The 25,632-nt window shown below is 39.7% G+C and overlaps 1 protein-coding gene across 1 annotated transcript in view; it reads right to left on the minus strand.

Moving 5' to 3' along the window:
* Window positions 1-25,632, minus strand: part of KCNIP4 (potassium voltage-gated channel interacting protein 4) — a 207,812-nt gene that overhangs the window by 101,752 nt on the left and 80,428 nt on the right. Inside the window, exon 2 of the mRNA XM_058546815.1 lies at window positions 8,960-9,084. Coding sequence (XP_058402798.1) covers window positions 8,960-9,084 — 125 coding nt within the window. The remainder of the gene's footprint in view (window positions 1-8,959; window positions 9,085-25,632) is intronic.

The raw sequence follows: 25,632 nt of genomic DNA on the forward strand, positions 1-25,632 counted from the left end.
ATGCTCTTTCACTTCCCTTATCATTAGATTTTTTTCCAGGAGTGAATTAATAGTGCTTAAATCTTACTAGGTAGATGTGGAGGAAACTAAAAGAAGGCAAGAGAAGATAAACATTTTATCTGGGGTGAATTCCTGAACCTTTGTTTGGGTTCACTCACTCACAAGTATTTATTATTATCTGTTATATACAAGGCATAGTCTGAAGGATATTGAGGTAAAGAAAGAACAGTACCTGCCCTCGGGGAGCTAACAGAATAGGAGAGGAAATCCTAAATCAGTGCAATGATCCAGAGCACTTTAAGAGGGTCTCCAAATCTACTCTACGAGGTGTTAGAGAAAGCTTTTCTCAACCCCAAAGCTTGCAAGTTAGATTTGAGTCCTCAATTCCCCTCACCTTTCAATCCAAACCATCAAAATATCCAGTCAGCTCGACCTCCACCGTGTTTCATAGCCTGTTATCTCTCTCCTCTACTGCTACCATCCTGGTCTAAGCCACACTTCCTGCCTTACTCTCCTGAAACAGCCTTCTCAAGGGTCTCCCTGTTTTACTTCACCCCCATACTCCATTCTACTTACAGTAGCCTGCCAGAGACATCTTTTAAAAATAATGATTTTTATTAATTGTATACATTGTATCTGACCCTTTTAAAACCAGTAATTTCTCAACATCTCTAGAAATAATAAAATAAAGTGAATGTTCCAGGTTCCAGACACTCGTGCCTCACTCCTGCCTCAGGGTTTTTGATTGTTCTCTCTGCCTGGAATGCCCTTTCCCTACCTTAATATGGTTGTGTCCTTCTTGACATTCTAGACTCAAGTGAGTGCTGTCTCCCCAGGTAACTCTTCTCTAACCACCTCATCAAAAGAAGCTCTCTATTCTGCCTTTCTATAACACATTTCATCATAGTTCTGATCAACCCCAGGTATTTCCTTAATTGTTCATTTGTTTATTGGCTCTTCCCTCCTCTTCACCAAGGACTCCCACCGCTGGAATGTAAGCTCCAAGAGAAGTTACCCATCATTTATTCAGTGTATCCTAAATACCTAGTACAGTGGTGGGCCCATACTCAGCACTCAGAGAATAAATGATGAAAAAAATTATACTGAGATAAAATCTAAGCTGAGATGTGGAGAAGGTATAGGAGTTTGCCTGATGAAAAGTAAAGGAGTTATGGGGAGTAGCAATCCCTGCAGGAGTAGAAATACAAGTCAAGGCCCCTCGGAGGGAATCACATCAACTGCAGGCAGTTCTTTATGGCTGGAGCAGAGTGATAGGAAATAGCGAGAGCTGAGACGGGAAAAGCAAGCAAGAGGTAGTTGGTGAAGGGCTATTTGAGTTACTGTAGTACAGAGAGTATCTAACTCAAGCTCTGACCAATAGTAGATACTCAACAAACATCTGTTGGATGAGTGCATAAGACTCTTGGGTCTGTCTTCTAATGGCAATGGAGAGCCATTAATTGGTTTTAAGTAGGAACTGACAGGATCCTATTTGTGCTTTAGAAAGATCCCTTCAGCTGCACTGTGGAGAATGGTTCAGAGGAAGAGAAGACTGGCCAGGAGACTGGGAGGCCATTGTGGTAACACAGATGAGAGATGACAGCTGATGTGAGAGGTAAGGGCAGCGTAGAGGAAAAGGAAGGGGTAGATGTGAGAGAGATAAAGACTAGAAAATTGACAGAGTTTGGAGATGAATTAGATGTAGGAAGTTCTAAGAGAAGAGTCCAGAAAGACATATGAGTTTCTAGGTGACTGGATAAATGGAGGTGAGATTTATTGAGAAAAGACAGGCTTAGGAGGCAAAGATGACTTAAATATCCTGCATACATGTTTCGTTTAATGAAAGTAAAGCAATTTTAAAAGTTAGGCCTTATATGGATAACGAAGGATGATTGTAGCCTTGTGATTTTATCAGTGATCAGGGTCTAGTACTTTCATTCCAAAATCAGACACTGAATGGTACAACAGGCCAGAGGCCTCAAATTATGAGTGGAGAATATCAAGATGAATCAGGTTCGGGACACGGTCTTTGGGAAGCTCATAAGTTACACAGAAATAAAGGTCCTCAGTTCATTTTTATTTCTCTTTTTTCTTGGGGGAAAGGGGAAGGGATGGGTAGTGATCTGGGGAAGGGTTGGTATAGTCGTTCAAAGGTAAATCCCTCTTTGGAACAAGGATGGAGTAGAAGGGCAGCGTGGAAACTGCTGCCCTCCTTACAGGGACTCCCAAGCGAACAAAGAGGAGGCTGAGAGTTGGTGCGCCAGTCCACCAGACCATCTACCTGGTCAGGCTCAAAGTATCCGAAAACAGGGAACTCCTGACCAACGTGGGCTTGTTTGAAAATGAAATTAAATGTTCATGATTCATCGCTCATTGTTAAGTAAAAATAATCCATTTGTAGGATACATATACTATCAAACCTATTTGTGTCAAAAGAATTCCTACACACACACATAAATATGTGCACATAAAAAGTATCTATGAGAATAAAGAAGAAAATTAGGAGTGCTTACCTCCAGCAAGGTGGAGTGGGGAGCTGACTGTAGATGGGACACTTACATATTTCAATTTATACCCCCTGCGTGATTTCAAATTTACCATGACATTTTATCACTTTAAAATAAAAAAGAAACAAATAAACCAAGAAGCGTCCAAATGCCACAGAATACATTTAACATAAACTCATGCTTAAGGTAATATACTTTAAGGTGACATTACAGGGTCTTCATTATGAATTTTAATTACTTTTGTACTCAGAAAAATGAAAGAAAAGAACTGAAGGGCTCTAACGTCTATTGACCACAGTCTAAATGAAAGCGATCATGCAAAACATTTCTCATCATCTTCTCATCTACATGAGTATTAATATCCTGAATCTTCAAAGGAGAATTTGATGTCCAGAGAAGGTAAACTACCTGCCCAAGGTAGGACATGTCAGTTGAAAGGTTTGAACCCAGGAAGGCATTTGCCCCATGGCAGGCGTTGGAAGTCAGAAGGGTAGCCATGTTTATGTGCTTAGACTTGTAGACAACCTTCTCCTCAGAAAGCCCTGCTTCTTGGAAATCTGACAGAAAACTCTTCTAGGGTTTAGGAGATAACATTTTAACTATGTTCTTATACCTTGATTCTAAAGTACATGAGTAATACTTTGCACTTAAGAAAGATCTTTTATCTGAGTCTTTCAGGAGTGAAACAAAACCAATTATTACCCACCCCCCTTCATGATTGGAAAGGAAGATCTTAATCCCTAATTTGCTGACAGGGAGACAGAAGCTACCAGAGATGAGGTAATTTACTGAAGGTCACACAATCAGTCTATGAAAGTCTCAGGGATAACTCCGAGGGCTCGTGACAAATCGAGCAATTGCCTTATGCAATTAGGAGCTTATTTCTGTATCCTAACCACCATATTCCACCCTTTCCCATGCATGTGCTAAGCTCCTCCCCCTCTCTCCCTCTCTACCATAAGTGGGATTTAGTGCTTTTTATATAAAAGTACTTTGTCAAAAATGTAGATCCCTGTAATTTCGTTTTCATTTCCATTTGTCTATTTTTAAAGGTCTTAGTGCAATGAGTTCTCCAAGACTTTGAACGCTGTAGAAAAGACCTATCAAAAAACTCTTATCTCCTGCTGGTTCCTTTCACCACAGTATCAAACCTCTTGCAGAAATCAAGGAAAAGTTTAGTGGCACCATTGGTAAAATCCCCAAGGAGATGTCTGGGTTTCAGGCACAACACTGAGGGGAGGGATTATCCATGCTTGATATGTGACTTCTGACCAAGTTCAGCTGCCTCAGCTGCTGGCTTCTGGGGTGGCTGCTTCCTCACAAACACCACTGTGGTGGACTCACTCTATGGTGACTCCCAATAAATCATGCCCTTTTTAATCTCCTGGCCTTGAGTGATAGGATATGCTAAGGTGATGGGGTGTGATTGTATTATATTATATGAGACTCTGCTTTAGCAGACTAGAGAGACTCTCTCCTGCTAACTTTGAAGAGGTGAGCTGCCATGTTATGAGAGAGGCTGTGAGAGGGCCACTGGCAAGGGACTATGGGCAGTCTTTAGCAGATGAGTGGTCCCAGGTTGACAGCAAGCAAGAGAGTGGGGAATCTTGAAAATACAACCACAAGGAAACTAATTCTGCAAACAATCACGTGAGCCTAGAAGACGAACCCGGGGTCCAGAAAGAAATGCAGCCTAATTAATACTTTGATGTAGCCTTGTGAGACCCCAAGCAAAGGACTTAGTTAAGTCCTTTCTGGACTCTTGACCCTCAAAACTGTGAGACAATGTTTTTTAAGCCACTAAATATGTGGTAATGTGTTATGTACAATAGAAAACTAATACAAACATCTTTCCTGTTTAGGTAAAAAGGATATTAACAGTTAGCATTTTTAGGGAAAAAAACATTAATAAGTATTAAAGTGATACCTTAAAGATACATTTGAATCTAATGGATACCTTGACCTATTATAATTCAGAGTAGTGAAAGAAAACAAAGCAGGGAAAGATTTGGGACATGAAAGAGCGAAGTGTCCAAAGCATATAGGTCTAACTACTTGCAGCTATCTCTCACCCTGTGCCTTAAAAAATGGGAAGAATATGTTGTAAATTATTAATTAATTGAGGAAATGTCAAAGAGGCATTGCAACATTAAAACTTAATGCCTCAGTAGACAATTCATGATCACCTAAAATTGAACTGAAGTTATGCTTGATTTGAAAGAGAGAAGCAAAGCAAGTTTATGAATCATGTACCTAGACACTTGTATGATCTCGCAGGTGAATGTTTTTAAATGTGGCCTTCTGTTAGCTATCTGTTGGAACTCATAAGGTTCCAGCATAGCCAGTCTAACCATTGGTATCTGACATTGTAGGGCTCATCCTAATGAAGTCAATTCTTTTTGTGATAGAAGTACCTTACGACTAGGATCTTATACACCTAGTTCAATGGTTCTCAATCTTGGCTGCATGTTATAATTACCTGGAGAGTTTTATAAATCTTGATGCTCAAGCCTTCTTCCCAGAGCAATTACATCAGAATCACCAAGTATGGTACCCAACTATTTGTAATTTTTAAAGCCCCGCAAATGATTGCAACAGGCAGTTAAGTTTGAGACTGCTGATGTATAGACAATGCCTTGTATTTTTCTGCACCTTTTCTAATACATAGTTATGTAGCTCAAAACCCAAAACACTGCCTGTGAGGTATGAAGGCCAATCATGACTGCCTCACTTTGATAGAACACAAAACCAGGGTTGAGTATTTTGGGCCACACTTTAATATCTTCTTTTTGTTGAATTTTATGTTTATTATCTTAATTTCTAAAAATAAATAAATAAGCTCAAAACCCATGCAATGTAGGTATCATTATCCCAGTTTGTAGAGACAAGGGCACACAGGCCACTGATTCAGAGGGGTCTGCCTAAAGAAGTAAGATATGGACTCTCAAGTCTGTGTGACACTGAAGCTTATGATGTCTGCACTGTGTTAGTGATTCTCAAAGTGTGGTCCCCAGACCAACAGCATCAGCATCACCTGGGAACTTATGAAAGATGCAAATTCTCCTCCCCAATCTCAGACCTACTGAATCATAATCTTTCAGGCTGGGACCCTGCAATCTGTCTTTTAACAAACACTTGTGATGATTCTGAGGCACACTAAAGGTAGAGAAACACTGTACTATATTCTCCATTTCTATCAGCTGCCTACTTTTGGAGACTCAGTTCAGCATGTAGCAAGAGAAATAAGAATGTAGGGGTGACTCAGAGGGTAAGACAGGGTGAGGGGCTGAGAAATTTTTTCTTACTGTCTTCCCTTTCTCCTATTTCCCATTCATATTAACAACCTATGTTGAAAATGAGGAAATACTCTCAGAGATATAGGACTGGAAAAAGATTAGGGACTCTGGTACTCTTTACTTGCAGTGATCCTTGCCATGTTGAGCCACTTTCATATACGTGTGACTGTTTTAAGATGTTGATGAGTAGTTTATCCTTTTAATCAAAATATAATGAGTTTTAAAAAGTTTCATTAAAAATGAATATCCCAATTGGTTCCAGGGAAATGATTTTTTGATCTGAAGGGCTTGAGAGAATTGGGGTTCAGGAAACCAAAGGTAGCTGGTTTGCTTTCTCTGATGCTAAGCTGGTTCAGATTGCAGCCATCCTATAAAACGTGGGGGCTGCTGCCCTGCTTCAGTGCCTCTCTCGCTATATTTTAGGGCTTATTTATTAGAATTGTACATTTGACTAGGGGAAAATAAACAAAAATTAAAAGACCACTTTTGTTTGATTTATGAGAGATATTGATTAATATTTTCTGAGCAAACTGTGAAGTCCTTTCTTTTTTTTTTTGTGAGGAGATCAGCCCTGAGCTAACATCCGCCAATCCTCCTCCTTTTTTTTTTTTTTTTTTTTTGCTGAGGAAGACGGCCCTGGGCTAACATCGGTGCCTATCTTCCTCCACTTTATATGGGACGCCGCCACAGCATGGCTTACCAAGCAGTGCGTCGGTGCGCGCCCGGGATCCGAACCAGCGAACCCCGGGCCGCCGCAGCGGAGTGCGCGCACTTAACCGCTTGCGCCACCGGGCCGGCCCCGTGAAGTCCTTTCTTTTAAAGAAGTATACAAAATATGCTTTGGGCACATTCAGGCCTGATGGAAATTTATCTCGTGGGGCAGGGCCGGAGGGAGGACACACAAAAAACAATGAAGAGAGAAGAGAAAAAATAGAGAAAGAGCAAAGAAGGGGGCACAAGTGAAAGAAAGGAGACAAGAATTGACAAGAGGAAGAGCAAAAGAAGATAGAAAAGGAGGGCGGGAATGGAGGAATGAAGAACTAGAGAATGGATCAGACGGTAGGAAAAGGAGAAAGAAAAGAGGTCAGGAAAAGAGGGTGAAGAGGAGAAAAGGAAGAAAAAGGACACATAGGCAAAGAAAAAAATAAAAGAAAGCAACGAATGCAGACTTTGGAGCCTGAGCAATTTTTTTGTGAAGTGCCACTTATAGAAGATAGGCTGCAGAGATGCTGGCTCTGAAGGTTAATGATGGCAGTAATCATGATTCCAATTTGCAACAAATGGGTTGAAAGGTAGCCGGACCCCAAACGGAGAGACCTAGAGTGATGGCAGTGGAGTAATAATGTAGCAGCAGTCGAGGAAGGCAGGGATGCTGAGAGGGTGGATTAAGTTCTCTTCTTCGACAACCGTTTTCGAGCTGAATGCACAATCCAATCTTACAAAGAAAAAAGTTTGCTTATTACAAGATTTCTGAATTGGATCAGAGGATGTTCCAGGAATACATATGAAGTTTGATCCTGTGATTAGCCTTCCTTTAGCATTTACTTTTGGCCACGACTTGGTCTTTTTCACCTCCTCTCCTTTCCCATCCTTGCCACTCAGTGGTTCGCTGTTGTCAGTGGTCAGTGCAACTGTTTCATTGTTGAATGCTTGCTCTCTGCAGCCTGCAAGTGGTTGCAGCATAGGCATAACTAATAATTCCCTAGCCTAATTTTCAAAGCCCTTTTCTCTTTATGCATGTTTATTTATATGTATCATCTTGAAAGATGACACATCAAGATTCCTTCTCATGAAAGTCCTGTCTTTGTGGGATGAGCACCTATCTCCATTATATCTCTCCCTTTCCCACCCAGTCTATCTCCACAAAGGCCTGAGTGTTAGCAGAGGACCATGTTTTTGAGGAGTAATGAGGGGAGAAAAATTTAGAAAGCCCAGACAAGGAGAGTGGTGAGGGGCGGAAATGGGATAGAGACAGCCTCCATGGAGTCAGAGAGATGGTGGAAGGTTGTGTGCAATATGCATGATGGAACCCTATAAAAATATTCTGCAAAGTCAACTAGCATTACAAATTCTCTGAGTAAATTTTTAGTGGATACCATAAAATAGGCAGAGTTTCTCATCTTGTCTGTACGAGGTTGGACAGAAGTAGCATTTGAAGTTGTCAGATTTGAAGAGCCTGGAATTAGCAGAAATATTTGGGCACTATAGACTTCTACAGGCCATGGAATTGGGGCTGTTGTGGGGTAGATTTGGGGAGGGATCAAAGCAATTTAATTTGGATCTTGAGAGATACCTGTAGTTACTATGGTTACATATGAGTGAGAACGTAATACATGTTGGGCTGTGTGTGCCATTTGATACACAACAATCTAACACTTTTAAGGATGAATTGCTTTCAGATAAATTCATGACAGTAAGTCTTCCCTCCTGATTCAGACCATAAGCTCCTTGAGGACAGAAGCGTATCTTCTATGGCTTGTAAATAACTTCTGGTATCTAGCTTAATACTGAGCACATACCAAGTATTCAGTAAGAGTGTGTGCCTACTAGATTGCCGGGACACTCAGTGTCTCTCTCCCTCACCCTCTGGCACATACGGGCTATCACTCCTTTTGAAGATGATTCATTCAGGAGGGAGGATCATATGCACACCCAGATCGCAGACAGCCGGATGAGGAACTACTTACAGACGACCAAGACACAGTCTTGGGTCATTGGCAACATGGTCTTTTAGAAACTATCAAACTTACAGTGACTATTCTCCAATGCTAGGAATGGAGTTCCTTGATGGGCCTCTATCTATAGTCAAGATTCATGTCAAGCACCAGACTATAGTTCAAAAATGTAGAGACAATTGGAGATTATTGAAATGATGTCATTATAGCTGAAAAAGAAAAAAAAAATCCCAACTAAAAATTGAATTGAGTAAACCTTTCTTCTGTACTCATCTTTGTTTAATGCACACCTACGTTGTACAAGCATAGTTGTGTCAAAGCAAATCAAAGTCCAAGTGGATATCGACAATATTTACATCTAGGAAAGATCGGTATGAAATGTACATATGATGTGGCTCTACAGAATGGTATTCTTTCCCTCTCACTTCTCAATGCTCCTCTGAGAACAGTATGAAGGTAAAGTAAAAAAGAAAGTTCTTACATTCTTAAATCCTCTGTAAAGAATCTGGAGCTCCTTCTTGGTAAATTTGCTCTGAGCTTCCAGAAGCTCAAGAGCCTCAGGCCGATGCCTGACGGTGGCCATCTCCAGTTCATCTTCCACGCTGTCTGTGGAGGAAACCCAAAAAGCATCTTAGGAACAGTCACTGTTCACCAATGCTTATACACAGCAACACAGGAAAACAGAACGTATAGTTTACTGGATGTCTGTGATTTTTCCCGAGGAAAGATTCTCACACTATCTTTACATTTCTCAGAGTTTATAGGATTAAGCTAAGACAATTCTGCATAATATTTGCTACTCATTAGACAATACAATACTAGCATTTTTACAGTACAGTTTGGAAAGTATAAAAAATCATGAACATGAACAATCTTAAAATATGGAATTTGTGTGTATATACTAAGTATTAGTTATAAAATTGAATTTTAGCTTAATAACAATTAGTACCACCCTTGTATCATGCAGCTATGAGATAGGACTCTGCTAATACTCTCTGAGGATTCCATTGAAATAAAACATTTCACCTGGGGCTGTAAATGAAATAGTCATATCAGGTGCTGAAATGAGTCAAGTCATCAGCCACCAGTTTGACTGGCAGAAACCCAGTCTTCATGGATGCACAGGGGCCTCAGGGAACTTCTGGCTAGATCCTATTTTGAAGTCAAGGGAGTCCACAGCTACAGATAAATTCTAAAATATTGTACTTTTCTTTGTGAATTATATTTATACTATTATCTCTCAAAGATGCTCTATGCAAAAAGATTTTGGATCATAAATTTGGGAAATGCTGTCAACATTAACATGGTTTGGGATAAAAACAGTGGACTATGAAGGTTTTGAGAGAACCTGCAACAAAGAATTCTGTTTTTTTGTTTAACCCAATTGACCCCAAAGGGTATTTGTCCATAGAACCCTTCTCCCCACAGATAACATCTGGTAACATCTGCATATTTGCCCTAGTGTCATGTATAACACAAATTGGGAGGTGTCAGGATATGTAAGGACCTGGGTGCTCCAGTCTCAAAGTACAGCACCCTTAATTAAGTTCAGCTTCTTCACAGCAGGGCCCCATGGAGGCCTAAGGAATTCTTCCTGCCATGGTCCACGTCTCAGCTAAGGAACTCATCAGGAACAGAAACATCCAGGCCCAGTACTGAAGCCATGGCTTTCCTCCATTGTATTTCTTCCTCTTGGCTACAGATTCCCAACTCAGAGAGGTGCGGGTCAGGAGAACAGCTTCTTCTCATCAACTATGGTCCTAGGCCACTAGTACTCCCAATCCCATGTCTCATATGTCAGTTGTCATTTTGATACTTAATGCTGCCTCTCGCTAATATCTGTACCTACTTATTGCCCTGTCTCACTGAGCACAGTGAGGGGCCAGAGCTCTCACTTAGCAGGGAAAAGAAGATCAGTGGGACTCTAATCTAGGCATATCCTAATCACTGCCCTCAAGGAGTTTACAAAAGACCAATAATGGCGATGAAACACATACTTGGGATGGTTGTGTTTGTCAAAATGAGGGAGGGGAGATAAAAGCAAACATTTGTTTCGTACTTTTCATATTATAATAGTTTATTTTGGAACAGTGATATGGGAAGGCTGCAGAATAGTGATGGATGGATAAGAATAATAAAAGGGACATAAAATGTGGGAAGGCTGAGAATAAACTCTTAGAGCTGACAAGAATAAAACTGATGAGAAAGTAAGTAGGGTGTGCACTTAAAGGTTGTGGAAAGGGCTAAAAGTAGCTGAGAAAGGCAGCTGAGTATTAACAGATTGACCTTAGGCTGGGCTTTATGGGGAAAGTCAAAAAGCCAAAATGGGGCTCCTTCAATGGAATGAATGGGTTGATTCTACTCACTGGGTCCTGAGCTAGAGATGATGAAGGAAAGTGGTGCTCCCTAAGATTGCTGTTGATCCAATGACTTGAAGTGTGTTGTAGTTACTGTAGTTGCCAATGCAGAAATAAATGTCATGGAACAGACCTAATGTAAGTAAACAGTAACAAATAGAAAGACTCTGCTTTCCTGAAAAATGTCTGATGCAAGCTTCCTTTGAATCATTTACAGTATGATTTCCTCAACTTAAAATGTTTCCCTTTTCTTTTTCCACCTGTTGAAATGTGTATCTCTTTTATGATCCAATTCAAATATTACTGCCTCCTCTCTGAAGACTTTCCCAATTGCCCACTGTGCAGATCTGATAATTCCCTGGTCAGAATTCTCACACCTGACCTCTCATATAGCATATAAAACACAAAATTATGATTTGTTCATGTGTGTCTTTTCCATTGTGAGTTCCTTGAAGATAGGAGCAATGTCTTACAGATGTGTGTAGCCTCTGGACCTAACATAGAGTCTGATACTCCATAGTCACTCAATAATTATTTGGTGAATGAATGAATGAATCAATAAACAAATGATGTTGCTGCTAAAGTTTCTATTCCTCTGGAGCCCCTTGAATTTTAGCTACCCTCTAGAAAATTATTTCTCAAACTGAAGTTTGTGGACCACTGGTGGACCTTAAATGCCTTCTGTGGAATCACTATGTTCTCTATGCGTTGTTCCAAGAAACAGAGCATAGGCACAAGCAGAGGAAATTTTAATCAGATTTTCTGAGCAGTCTTTTCAATCATAACATAACCTCCTCTGAACCTAGTGACCCTTCCACCGGAAAGAAACAAAACATTGCATTAACTTCTCGGCCTTTGTAACCATACAGCCGTCTGAACCACACTACCAACACAGTTTCTTTCTCCAGCTGTCGCAGACTTGCAGAAACTGAGACTGACACAAAAGACGCAGGGCCAGAGGGTCAGTGTAATTGAATTAAGTGTGTGTGATAGGGTGAGCATCACATGCAATATGCAAAGAACTGCACTTGAAGTGTCTGCCTGCGGAGTCTCTTGCTTTCCCAGCTGACTGGTACCCTACTTCTTAATGACTCCTACCTGCCAAGGGCTGTTTCTATTTCCAGGAGGACGACAGACTCTAAAAGCATACCTGAAATCATCAGCAATCACCAGCATATGATAAGTTAAAAAAGCAACACCACCTAACCCAATCAGGACTCTGATTCCTGGAGGCAAACTGTGGAGAGCACAGCATGATTCTGCACAGAACTGTGAAATTCATGATGTGACTCAGCCCCGAGTGAAGAGTATGCATTTGGGGGATTTTAATACTGTGCTTAACATTTATTGAGCTCCTGGTATATGTAAGGAGATGGGCTGGGTGCTTTACCCATATAATTCTAATCCTCACAACAACTCCACAATGAGGTATGATTGTCCATTTTTCACAGATGTGGATACTGACTCTCATGGAGGTGAAGAAATGAGTGGCCAGATGTGACACAGGAGAAAATACAGAGACAGGATTTACACCCAAGTCGTTGATGCCAAACCTTATGTTCTTTCTACTTTGCCATGCTCTCTCTCAATAACAAGAGAAATAACAATGATGAAAATAACATTTTTATCTCCTCTCCTCTCCTGTACTGTCAAACGTCTCAGAAAAGTTGACTATATCCACTGGGTCCATTTCCTTGTGCCTGCTCTCTCCTTAATCTCCAGCAATCTGGCTTCTAGCCCTGTTATGTGTTGAATTGTGTTCCCCTAAAATTTGTATGTTGAAGGCCTAACCTCCAAAATGACTGTATTTGGAGATATGGTAATTAGGTTAAATGAGGTCATAAGGGTGGGATCCTAATCTAATACAGCTAGTGTCTATTTAAGAAGAGAGAGAGACACCAGGGGTACACACACACAGAAGAAAGGCCACGTGAAGACACAGCAAGAAGGCAGCCATCTGCAAGCCAAGGGGAGAGGTCTCAGGAGAAGCCAACCCTACTGGCACCTTGATTTTGGACTTCCAGCCTCCAGAACTGTGAGAAAATAAATTTTTGTTGTTTAAGCCACCCAGTCTGTGGCATTTTCTTATGGCAGCCCTAGCAAACAAATACATCCACCTATCTTCAAATGACACATAACACTAATAAAAGCAGGTTTTGTTATTCACAGAGATTGCCAGTGTGCTGGGCAGTTTGCTGGCCAATCATACCATTTAATCTTTACAACACCCTTCAAGAGAAGGATTTTGATCTCCATTTTATAATGAGGAAATTGAGGCTTGGAGAGTCTAAGTAACTTACTCAAGATCAGATGGCTAGTTAGTAATGAAACAGACAGGTGTCTTTAGCACCCTAAAGTCCAACTTTTTAAGCATTCTGCTGAGATTATTAATACAAACCACCACCCTTAGAGTTTTGGCTCTAAGCCTGGCTGTATATTATCCCATTCTAACACCAACAAAAATACTGTGAGATATCCATTATTGCCCTTATTTTACAAGGAATAAACTGGGACTCACAGAAATTAAATAACTCACTCAAGGTCATACAGATAGTGAGTGACAGAGCTGGGATTTGATCCCTGGCTTTTGGACACCAAAGAACATGAGCTGAGTCAATATGCTATTTTAAGAGATGGTAGCAGTTACATTTTTTGGTCCAAAATCCTAGAGAATAGAAGATTTTAAACCACACGCCAGCAGGCCATCAAACCCCCAGTGCCTCAGGGGAAATGTGCCTGGTGCCTTGAGGAGATCACTATGGTGGCTGTGGATGCTGTGCTGACTTAAAAATGTGTAGAATAAGATGCGGAAGTGATGGGATCTCAAAGCTGGAAAGAACCCTCAAGATTTGCTTTTTCACATTTTACCACTGAGAAATTTAGGCTCAGGGAGGATTGTCTGGGATTAAAACCTGAACCAGGTGGGACTCTAGCTGACCTGGCCTCTGAATCATCTCCAGGCCTCTGCTAAAGTATAACTATGCAGGCGTCTTGCTGAGTTGCTAATTCCAATGCTGCCTTTGCATCTTGAGACAAGCTGAATTCAAATACAGTAGTATTTTACTGTGCGTATCTTTTAACAGATTTAATTTTAATCAGACAACAAATTCTCAAACCCAGACACCCTTGAGCTTCCTGGGTGTCTCTTTCGTTCTTTGTTCATTAGATTTAAGTCTCTAAGAGCCGAGGTTGTTCTATGTCTGAGTCAACAGTCCCCTCATGCCATGACACAGTTGGGCTAGAAATTGAAATTCAAATCACTCGGGAACAGCAGAATGAGTTTTAAAAATAGGCATCTTTCTCCCCTTTCTCACAACTTTTCTTAAAATACAGTAGAAGCTTATTACAGCCCAACTCATAATTATGCAAATTTGATTTTGAGGTCAAACCATACCCTGCAGAACGTAACTACAGAACCTCTTGCTTTACAAAGAAACGTGGGTGTGAGGCCTGCCTTTCTAATATGCACGTTTGTAAACAAGGCCTGTAATGCTGAAATAAAACCGTTTTATGAAGAACAATGTTATGCCTTTTGGGAAGTTGGTTCAGAACCCAGCCTGGGCACGCAGAGATGAGTCCTTGCCTTATCACAGCAGGGAACACTGTGGGGCTGCTGCCACATTCTTTTACCCAGGACCTGCCAGACTACGGGCTAGCCTGGCCCAACAGCATTTAGTTTGACATACTAAAAATGCTCAATAAAAAAATGTGAAATCAATGAACAACTATTGGGAGCATCCCAAGCATAGTGGATGTGTCTACAGGAGGTCCGTTTCTCAATACAGCATGACCCTTCTTTAAAAAATGTATCCATTTTTCATCATAAAAAGTTCATAAATACTATAAATTTAAAATTCTAGTTGAGCTGAAATTGATTTGTCTAGCCAATGATTCAGCCAACTTGACTTATATTGCTTTATCTCATTTATAAAAATACTTTCTGAGTCTTTACTCCTAATGTTTACCCTTAATTAAATTGGTTTAACAATAGCTTGATCCATATGGCAATAACATCATGATGAGGATGAATACTTTCTAATGATACATATTATTAAATATTTAGAAGCTTGTTCCAGTGGTATGCATTGGAACAGGATTTGACTAATTTTGCTTCAGGTTTTAGCATTACACTAAGCAATGCTGGAAGATTCTTGACTGTAGCATTGGAAACTACTCCTGAGAACTTCTGGACTAAGGTGGAGATGCTATTGTTTGTTTAATGTTCGAGTCTGATACATCAGGACAAAGATTAAGCTGCCTGGGGGAAGATGTCCAAAACTATATTTCAGGGCACCAATATGATGTAATTTCTTTCTTCCTTTCTTGTCAACTTTAAAAACGTGTATGGGCATAGATAAGATGCCATATACTCAGAGCACTCCATTCCTTCGTTCCATTCCTCATAATGCTCAAAGGGGTTGGAATTATAATCAGTTGAGGAAACTGGTTTTCAGAAATTAAGAAATTTGCTCAAGTCCACAAAACTGTATTGCTGATAAGTGGGGGAGCTGGGATCTGACATAAATCTGTCTTTCTTTTTCCTGTTCTATAATTTGACAGTTTCGGATGCAGAGTTCAAACCTGGGCCAGGCCCTGTAAGCAACCCTTTAAACTTTGCCAACTTTAAACGCTTTATCTCAAGAACGTGAAGACCTGGGAGCCCTCTTGACTCTTCCTGTCTCCACAACCATTCACCCATCCACCCACCAGGAGCTATTTTCAGGTGCACGTGGAGAGCATGCGAGCAATTAACTCCAAGTTGATGGTGCACAGCCCACGAGTAGAAAGCAATCAATCCATGGCAAACACTGCAGGGGTCCTGGCACTTCCCAGAACACCCTGAACAATTGGAATCCCTCAATTTTTGTTCGTCAGACATGTGTTTCTTTCACTCTGGTCCTAAAAGCATGTTAGGACCAAAAAGCCCTTTAGAATTAGTAATTTATCCTATTTATTATTCATATATCACACGGAAAATGAAAAGCACTTTGAAAACTGCCAATTATTTTGAACATCTTCTGTTAAAGGTGGTTGTTGGCAATGACATTGCAATCTCCATTCCAGGAGAATTTGAATTTGCAATTTCATCATGGAATTCAACCACTTATAAAATATAACTAGGCAGAGGAAAATTGCTGGAGGTATTTCTCGCAGCACTTATAAATTGATTGTCCCTACCTTATTTATAAACATAAATAACTCTTACACACAAGGTTAAATTTTAAAATATAATCACCTAATTGGAATGCTTATTATTAGCATCAACCATATTATTACTACAGCAAGTCATGAGTGGCGCCTTATAGTAAGAGCTATTATTTCACTGGTGGTACAATCTTACTTGCTTTTCGGTAAATGAGGGAAATAAAAATTATACGTTCAGTCATTATACACAGAGAGAAAAATCTACAATAGAAATGCTGGGTTTGGGGGGAAGGAAACAAGGAATGTGATTGAACTTACACATAAAGGCAGACTCAAAAGACTGATATTCTAGTCAGGAAAGATAACAGCTGAGAGGGACTGTGATCAAAGAGAAAATTTAAAAAGTAGTGAAACATGGAGAAAGGTGAAGAAAGATATCCTATAACAGGTCACTAAATTAAAAATACAAAGAAAGGGGCCGGCCCCGTGGCTTAGCGGTTAAGTGCTCGCGCTCCGCTGCTGGTGGCCCGGGTTCGGATCCTGGGTGCGCACCGACGCACCGCTTCTCCGGCCATGCTGAGGCCGTGTCCCACATACAGCAACTAGAAGGATATGCAGCTATGACATACAACTATCTACTGGGGCTTTGGGGGAAAAAATAAATAAATAAATAAAGAAAGAAAGAAAAAACAAAAGAGTTTCTCTTGAACTCTGATAGACTTGCTCCTGTTTGTCCTAAAAATCTAATAACAACACCAAACCGCTTTTCATAGCCTTTGCTCTGTGTAAGCGCTTTACATATATTAACTCATAAAGGCCCCATCAGCACACTATGGATGCTATATTCTGTCCTATAGATGAAGACACTGGCACAGAGAAATTAAGTAACTTGCCCACGGGCAGTAGTAGCAGAGCTAGGGTATGAACTCTGGCAAGTCTGGTTCCAGAGTTCGTGTAATTAACTGTTCTGTTGTTCTGCCTGCCATAAAAAAGGAGAGAGGATAATGCCCCACTTATCTAGAAATCACATACCCAACCAAGAATCAGAAAATTAGTAGCAAAGGGCTCAAAGCAGAAAATAGATTCATGTTAGAATTGAAAGTGGCTTTGAATCCAGACCCTTGACTTTGTAAATGTATATTCAAATCAGACCCTTAACTTTAACGGTTGTAAATCAAGGCCATTGGGCACAGCAGTGGAAGAACTGAGCCTAGATCCTGGTCTCCTTGACTTCTAGGGCAGCACTTTGCTGAATGCCTGTCACAATGTCCTTTATCAATAAGTGTCCCCATCCTCACCATATTCAAAATTTTAATAAGCTTCTGGCTCCACATCAGACCCAGGTGGAGATGGGGGAGGAGGGCACAAACTAGAAGGAGCCCATGAGCCACAGTAATAATACCTAACATTTGATGGCTGGCTCTTTGTAGTAAACAGAATTATTTTCACTTTCATTATTAAAGCTAAACATCATGATTACTCTGTGCACAGATATTGTCACCCTGCTTTTATAAATGAGGAAATCAGTGTTGGAAGGATGTTGTAACTTATGAAGGACATAGAAATAGGAAGCTGTGGAATCAGGACTTAAACCCAAGTTTACTGACTGCAAAGTCTAGAAGTGACAGCTAATTACCTGTGAACAAAGGAGGGAACATAAAGTTGAAAAGGCGCACGTGCATATTACAGCAAATAATGATAACAGCAAAATAGTGACCAAATCTTTAATCATTAGAAAAAGGCTTTATCCCATTTACTTCATTTAAGAAGGTAACATGTAGGTGATACATTTTTAAAAGATTGTTAGCTAAAAATGTTACCTTTAAAAAACCTATTGTAAAGGAATAAGCATTTGGAAATTTTACTTATGCAAAATATAATGCCCAATTCATAAGATATTATTGTGTTGTGTGTTGCTTTAGAAAGTAGACAGTAAATAGATGGAATCTATTACCTAGGGAGTTAAAAAGAATTTGGGTACATTTAGTGATAAATTCTTGGTGGCATATTAGGAGGATATTTTGGAATATCAAATATTCAAAATATTTTGGATATTCAGTGATGGTAATCATATTCTGCCACACAACATTTATCCATTATGGCCATGTTTAAAACAGAGTATCAGGAAAACTGAGCAGTCATCTGAGTTTTGTTATGTTCCTTCTAGGTTTAGGATGGTTTCTTGGTTCAGAGAAAGTTAGACTGCTTAGTCCAAATGTCAGGGGGACATTTAGTGTGTGACTAGGATAAGTTAGGAAAACTCTCTGTGCTTTAATTCTCCCATATGTTCAAAGGCATAAAAATGAGCACAAAACTGTATCCAATATTATAGCAGAGGATGACTGTGGGCGTTAAAGAAGATGGTACACGTGTTTGGTACATGGTAAATAGTCAGAGTGGTGGTGTCATTACTTGTAGTAGTATTGACGTTAATTACAGTAATGGCTAGTGTAACCCTTAACACAATAAGCAGAACAGTGCCTGGGACCACTCCTTCTAGCAAATCATTCAGTTGCTCCACATTTTTGTTTTTTGCTGGTTCTATTTCTCAGTTCTGACACTGGACAATGTGTTTAACCACTCCAAGTCTCAATTTAAAAATCTCCAAACTGGGGATAATATTTGTTTCAATTTTATAAAGTTTTGAGAGATTCCTTGAATTATTTACTGATACACAGTAATTGATCAATAAAGGGCAATGATTATGATTATTAATAATTACTGCATACTTACTAGCGAAGCATTGTTCTAGAACCTTCAGGAGTAAGGGCTCTGTTACACCTCCTGAGTTCGAATCCCTTTTCTGATTCTTGTTGGCTGTGTGACTTTGGGCAAGGTGCTTAGTCTCTCTATGCCTCAGTTTATTTATTCATCAAAGGAGGATAATAAGAGGACTTACTGCAAAGGATTGTCAAGAGGTTAAAATGAAATAATGTGTAAAAAGCATTTAAAATGGAGCCTAGCACCTAGTGTTTAAAATATTAATTATTATTACCTCATTTAATTATTAAAAAGTCCTTTAAGATGAGTATTATTTTGCCCATCTTAGATGGCTAAACTGATGTACAGGGTGGTTGAATAACTTGCCCAAGAACACACAGCAAGAGTAATTCCATCAGTCATCAAAGCCCTTGCCCTAAAAATTGCACCCAGTTTTTTCTTTTTGCGGAGACTCTATACTGACCAATTATTGATCATCGGATCCACTGGAAACCACAGCTCTCTTTGGAACCTTTTATACTCTTCCAGTTTGTTATTGATACGAGAATAAGGAGCATTTTTTGGAATGGAATTTGAGGCAATTACGTAGTTTTATTGCCTGTCATTTCCTCCCACACACCTTATGGTCTAATATCCTGGACAATTTGCTATTCTCTGAACAAGCCTGCATCGTCAACATTAATCCTTTCACTTACACTATTTGTACTACATGGATTTGCCTTTCTTCCTCCTCAAGCTTCTCTCACTATTCTCTTTAAGGCTCATCTCCCTGGGACAGGGCTTCACAGAGGAGAGGCCTCCTCAGACTTGCATGCAGCATGTGTACTGTCTGCTGTCAGCTCTGATTGCTTTGTGTATCATTGAACTGCTTGAATATCTGTCATTTCTTCTGTGGTGTGAACATCTGGAGGCAAGGGATGTGTCACAGTTATCTTGTTACTACTAATGCCTAGCATGGTTCTGGACATTAGAGACAGTTCACTCATTCATTCATTCATTCATTCATTCAATATTTATTGAGTGCCTCTTAGAACCAGGCACTGTTCAAGGCACTGTGAACACTGAAATGAAGAAAGAAAACAAAATCCTTGTTCATGATGACCTTAAATTCTAGTGGAAAAGTCACTAACAGGACATCCGAGTGAAGCTGTCATCTGAGCAGATGGATATATGGGTCTGAAGTTGAGGAGCACAGTCTGGGCTGAAGATGTAAATGTCAGAGTCATCACCATACAAGTCATATTTAAGACCATGAAACTCAATGAGATCACTAAGGGAGTAAATGTTGACAGAGAAAAGGAATTCTTTCTTTTATTGAATAGAAGAATACATAAAGAAATTAGAAGGGCCAGAGAGTGTCGGGGATCCGTAGTAGGGAAGCCCAGACCAAGATGAGACCAGAAATTACCCAGGTTTTAAGGATTACTTTTTGTAGTGGGTATTCCCTCCTGAAAGCATGTCTTGGAGCTTCCTGTTCATGGTAGTGTTCATCAAGAAGAAAATAACTGAGCTATATGGATATATTTAACATTCATTGAACACAGACACAGTTTCCACAATGGTCTTCCCATATTCTTCATGTTTTAAAACATTCGTTCATGGAAAAGTGGTGTCATTCTTTGAGTCCTTTTTTCTTTAGTACCCACGGGCAGCTTGGATGTAATCATGCTTCTCTAAATGGGCCCAAGATGTGGCAGTCATGGCAAAAACCATAGAATCTCCCATGGCATCACCAAGTGGAAAGAGAGTTGGATGTGACCTCAGGGAAGCAGGAAGAAAGCTATGAGGCAACAATCACGGATATTTATTGCACAGGCTCTGCCGCATCTCCCCCATCAGACTGTAAGCTCTTAGTGGACAGGATTTATGTTTGGTTTGTTCACAGTTGCAACCTTGGTACCTAGGATAATGCCTGTCATGTAGTAGGTATTAATTAAGATTTGTCAAATGACTAAATGACCTGGGCTTTGGTCCCAGCTCAGCCACTTAGCAGCTATGTAATTTGGGGCAAGTCACTTAAAATCTCAGATCCTCAGTCTCCTCATCTGTAAAATGAAGATAATAATAGTACTTGAACAATAACTCTAAAGATTAAATGGAATAATGTATGTAAAGGATTTTGCATTGTGTATGTTGTATCATAGGAATCCACGGGCGTGCTTTCTGCTATTATTATGATAATTTTGCCACCAACTCTTCTAACATCTGCCCACCTAAAACATTAATTAATTTTACACTGTCACTGAGATGAATCAAATGTGATTCTTATTACCCCCAGGAACACTCACTGGAGAATGTGCCTACCCCCAAGCAGCTTCAGAGAACAGTACAATGTACTGCAGAATTGTTTTTCTACCTAGTCACAAATGAGAATGCTTTGCTGAAATGTAAATAATGTTCCCTCTGTCAGTTCATGTCTAGAACTTGTCTTGGTTATTCTCCCTTTTTTTTTTCCCTGAGAGCTTACAAGCAAAGAGAGGCAGTGTTTCTTTAAAGACTTTCTGCTCATCACACTCGCTGCTCCACATCCCCTGGCAAGAAGGCAATTTGAAAGTAAGAAGGTTAAACTTTAACCCTGCAATCTAAGCAGATAACACAGCAATGCTCTGTATTTTATAGACCTGGTGGAGTGTAAAATTGAGTCTGCTTGAAGTGTCAGGCTCTCATTTCGGTGTCTAAAGGAAACTACAGAAACTGGCATTAACTAGACTCATGTTTAGCCCAAATATTACTTCTTAAGTCAATGTAAATGGTAAAGAGATATTTATGAATGACTCCTATTAGAAACTGCATGAGTGACCAATCATGAAATAATTAATAAAAGAAAAAAAAAGAGAAAAGGCTTTTGTGTATCTCAACTTCTATGTAGCTTCTTATAAGTAATCATCATTCTACTCCTTTTGGCCCAAATTAACAGTGAGAAAAATAGTGGAAAAATCAAGTGGGAAGCAAAAGATTTCATCATACAGGTAATGTGAAAAAAAAAACCAAAGATACACCAATCAACAATAAAACTTGTTTCAAGAGTGGCATGTGTTCTTTAGATACTTTAAGCCAACGTATCTAAAATAAAACTATCATCTTTTCTTTTTTCTTTTGGTGAAGAAGATTGGCTCTGAGACAACATCCATTGCCAATCTTCCTCTTTTTGCTGAGGAAGATCGGCCCTGAGCTAACATCTGTGCCCATCTTCCTCTATTTTGTACGTGGGACACTGCCACGGCATGGCTTGATGAGCCATACATAGGTCCACACCTGGGATCCGAACCCCTCAAGCCCCAGGCTGCTGAAGGGGAGAATGCAAACTTAACCAGTATGCCACCGGGCCAGCCCCACTATCATCTTTTCTTAACACACTTTCATGGCCTTCTCTGTTCCTTGTTTTTGCTTATGGTCACCATTTTCCTTTTGGTGGAATCACTCTGTCCCTTTCCTATCTTTAATTCAATGCCACCAATTGTTTTCCAGTGTTACAAATACACTTTCACCATGTGTTCAAATCCCCCCTCTCCCTTCCATCACTATAGCCTTATATATTTAGGCCTTTGTCTTCTCTCATAGGTAGTGGTGAGACCGGAAACTCTGGCATTATTCTGTTCTAGGTCAAATCCCTGCTGACACTTAGTAACTGTGAGATCTTGGGTTAGTGATTTCATTTCTTTGTTTACTTTTATCATCTAGGTGGGGATTATAATTATGCCTTTCTCATAGGTTTGCAGTGAATATTAGCAATAGTTCTTCAGGCTTAGAATAGTGTTGTGTTCAATAAGACTTAGCTCTGGATATTGTTTCTTGCATAGATGTTTTAAGCAATTTCCCAACTGATTTTCCTGTTTTCTTTTTTCTCCCTCAACGATTTACCTGTTTTCTTATTTACTTTTGTGTCATTTTCTTACTCTCAGTTTCGGATGGTTCCTTTACTCAGAAACCAATACCCAGTTTAGCTTTTACTTGTAGTTTTGACACTCTGGTTGCGTCTTGTCTTCAAATGTTGCTCTTGATCCTTTGCTAGTCTTTTCTGTGACTTTCAAGTTCATCATCAATTCTTCTGAAGTTTGACTTGTATCCAGTTCCCTCTACTATTGGCTGGCTCCAGCCATCTCAAAACCCAATCAAGACAAAATTCATTCCCCATTTTGATCCAGCAATCCCACTTCTGGGTCTACTGGGTCCGAAGGAAATGAAAAGAGGATATTGAGGAGATATCTGCACTCTTATGCTCATTGCAGTGTTATTCACAGTAGCCAAGATATGGAAACAATCTAAGTGTCCATCAATGAATGAAGGGATAAAGAGGATATGGGATGTGGTAAATAAATATATATATATATGCAATATTATTCAGCCATGAGAAAGAAGGAAATCCTGCCATTTGCGACTATGTGGATAGATCTTGAGGGCATTACGCTAAGTGAAATAAACCAGAAAGAAACAGACAAATACTGCATGGTATCACTTATATGTAGAATCTTAAAAGAAAATGTTAAACTCATAGAAACAGAAAGTAGAAAAGTTTTTTCCAGGCACTGGTGGGTAGAGGAAATAGGGTTATGTTGGTCAAAGTGTATAAACTTTCAGCTATAAAGTAAACAAGGTCTGAGAATCTCATGTATTACATGGTGATACAGTTGATAAAACTGTATTGTATAATTGAAATTTGCTGAGAGAGTAGAACTTAAATGTTCTCACACACACAAAAAGAGATAAATATGTGAGGTGATGGACGTATTAATTAACTAGATGGGGGAGAATCCTTTCACAGTGTATTCGAATATCAAATCAGCACAATGTACACTTTAAATATCTTACCATTCTATATGTCAATTATAACTCAATAAAGCTGAAATAAAAAATAAATAAATAAAAGTGTGGCTGACTCTTCATTGCCTCCCTTTACTGCAGAGTAGTCTAGCCTTGTGTTGGTTGCAAGGACCTTCAAACTCTGGTCCTAGCTCGCCTTTTCCAGCTGCTTCTCTTTCCTGCTTCTCACCCCTTCTGACTGTCTGTCATCTTTTCAAGTACCTAAAATGCTCCTCCTGCTTTTTCTGTCTCCGGTGAAATGATGATTCTTCTCCACAGGGCCCTGCTGCAGGTTACCTCCTTGTGAAATGCACTGAGGTGAGAGTCAGTCTTATCCCCACGGCTATAGTAGTTGTGATCATCACAGTAGTAACAGGGTAATAACAGCATCCACAGCCAGCAATTATTGACCAGTTGCTAGCCAGTTACTGTTGTAAACACTTCACATGCTTATTTAATCCTTTGGGTGGACATATAATATTTACTATTATTATCTCCACTTTGCAGATGAGCAAATTGAAGCTCAGAAAAGGTAAGCAACTTACCTAAGCTTTCCATAGCTAGTTAGTCACAGAACCAGGATTTGAATCAAATAGACTAGTCCTAGAGTTATCACTCTTCTCTTCTTAACTCTAATGCCTTTCTAGTATTGCCTCTCACAGCATTTTACTTGTATTCATTGTATCTGAGTGATATATGTACATGTTTGTTTATTTCAGTACAATGTCAGCCTTCAGACATAGCGATCTATGTGTTCCTCTGTTCCTGGCACTATTACTTCTCAAACAGTTAGTGCACCATAAATGTCTGCCATGTTGAAGTGAAAGCCACTAAACCTGCCAACAGGAAACAGCTGTCATGGGACTTCTGCCTCTGTCTTTCCTATACCAAGACTCATTCATGAGTTAATGGAGATTCCTGGTAGATATATAATGGACCAGGAAAAAGAATGCCCATCTTTCCATTTATCACTGAATATCTATGACTTTGGACAAGCAACTTAATCTCTCCATTTCTTAATTTGCTAAATGGAGACTAACCCCCTGTTATTCTGCTAGAAGTTTTATGAGGATGAAATGAGATAATAAAAAGAAAGAATTTTAAAACCTGTAAAAGACCATACAAAGGAGAGCGACAAATATTCTAATTAATAAAACACATAGTTTACAATAAGTAAATGGTGGTGCCAATTGGTATTAAATCTGGGTTAAGTGGAGTTTCTAACTTTTCCCACTTCCTGCTTCTCATGGGCAGGGAAGTGCCATGAAAGGAGGAAATTTTATGCTAGCTTTGACACATCTGCCATTTGTCATAGCCAGAAATAAGAAATGCCATCTCACTGGCTCCTGCAGTGCTAGATCTAGAAAGAGACTTGGGGCACAGTCTGTGCTTCTCATTTGTAGATGGTGGGACTGAGGTCTAGAGAGGGGAAACAACTCATTCAAGGGCTACCACAGTCTCTCTGAACAATATGGGCTGCAGAGGGTGTCCTATATTGAACAGGTAAATGGAAAAAAACTCTTGTTTTTTTGTAAAACTGACCAAACCATTGAACACAGCTAGAGAATTGGTAAAGTACAAAGACTCTAGAGCTCTATTGCTGGGGTCAACCCTTCCCCTTGTCCCCACATCTCTTACTGACAATGCGATTCATTGTCATCCCTATTTCCTATTCTGTAAAATGGGAATATAGAGTCCATTTTATAGGATTATTTTTAGGATATAATTAGCTAAAGTGTGCAAAGCACTTTGAACTGTACCGGCCACATACTAAGTGCTAGATGTTTGTTAAATAAGTAAAAATAACATCTGAGAATTCAAACATAACATTTTTATGGCTCATACATATGATGAAACTGAAAGACCTTGCTTTCTACTTGCCAATTAAGTTTACAAACCCTCATTGGATATATTTCTGTTCCTCCAAAGATTTTCCTGACTAGATGCCCAGGTCAGAGCCTTTAGCTAAAGTCACAAAGGAGTTAGCATGAGATTAATTAATTTTCAGAAGGTTAAACATTTTTAGAAAAATTTCCTGGAGGTTACTGTTGTGTTTTTAATTGGCAGTTTGTTGGCAGTTGAAGTCACTTTTTGAAAACAAATCCTCCAACAGCCAAATGCTGATGGCTTC

The sequence above is a fragment of the Diceros bicornis genome, chromosome 8 (genome assembly GCF_020826845.1).
Source record: "Diceros bicornis minor isolate mBicDic1 chromosome 8, mDicBic1.mat.cur, whole genome shotgun sequence".
NCBI lineage: Eukaryota > Metazoa > Chordata > Mammalia > Perissodactyla > Rhinocerotidae > Diceros > Diceros bicornis.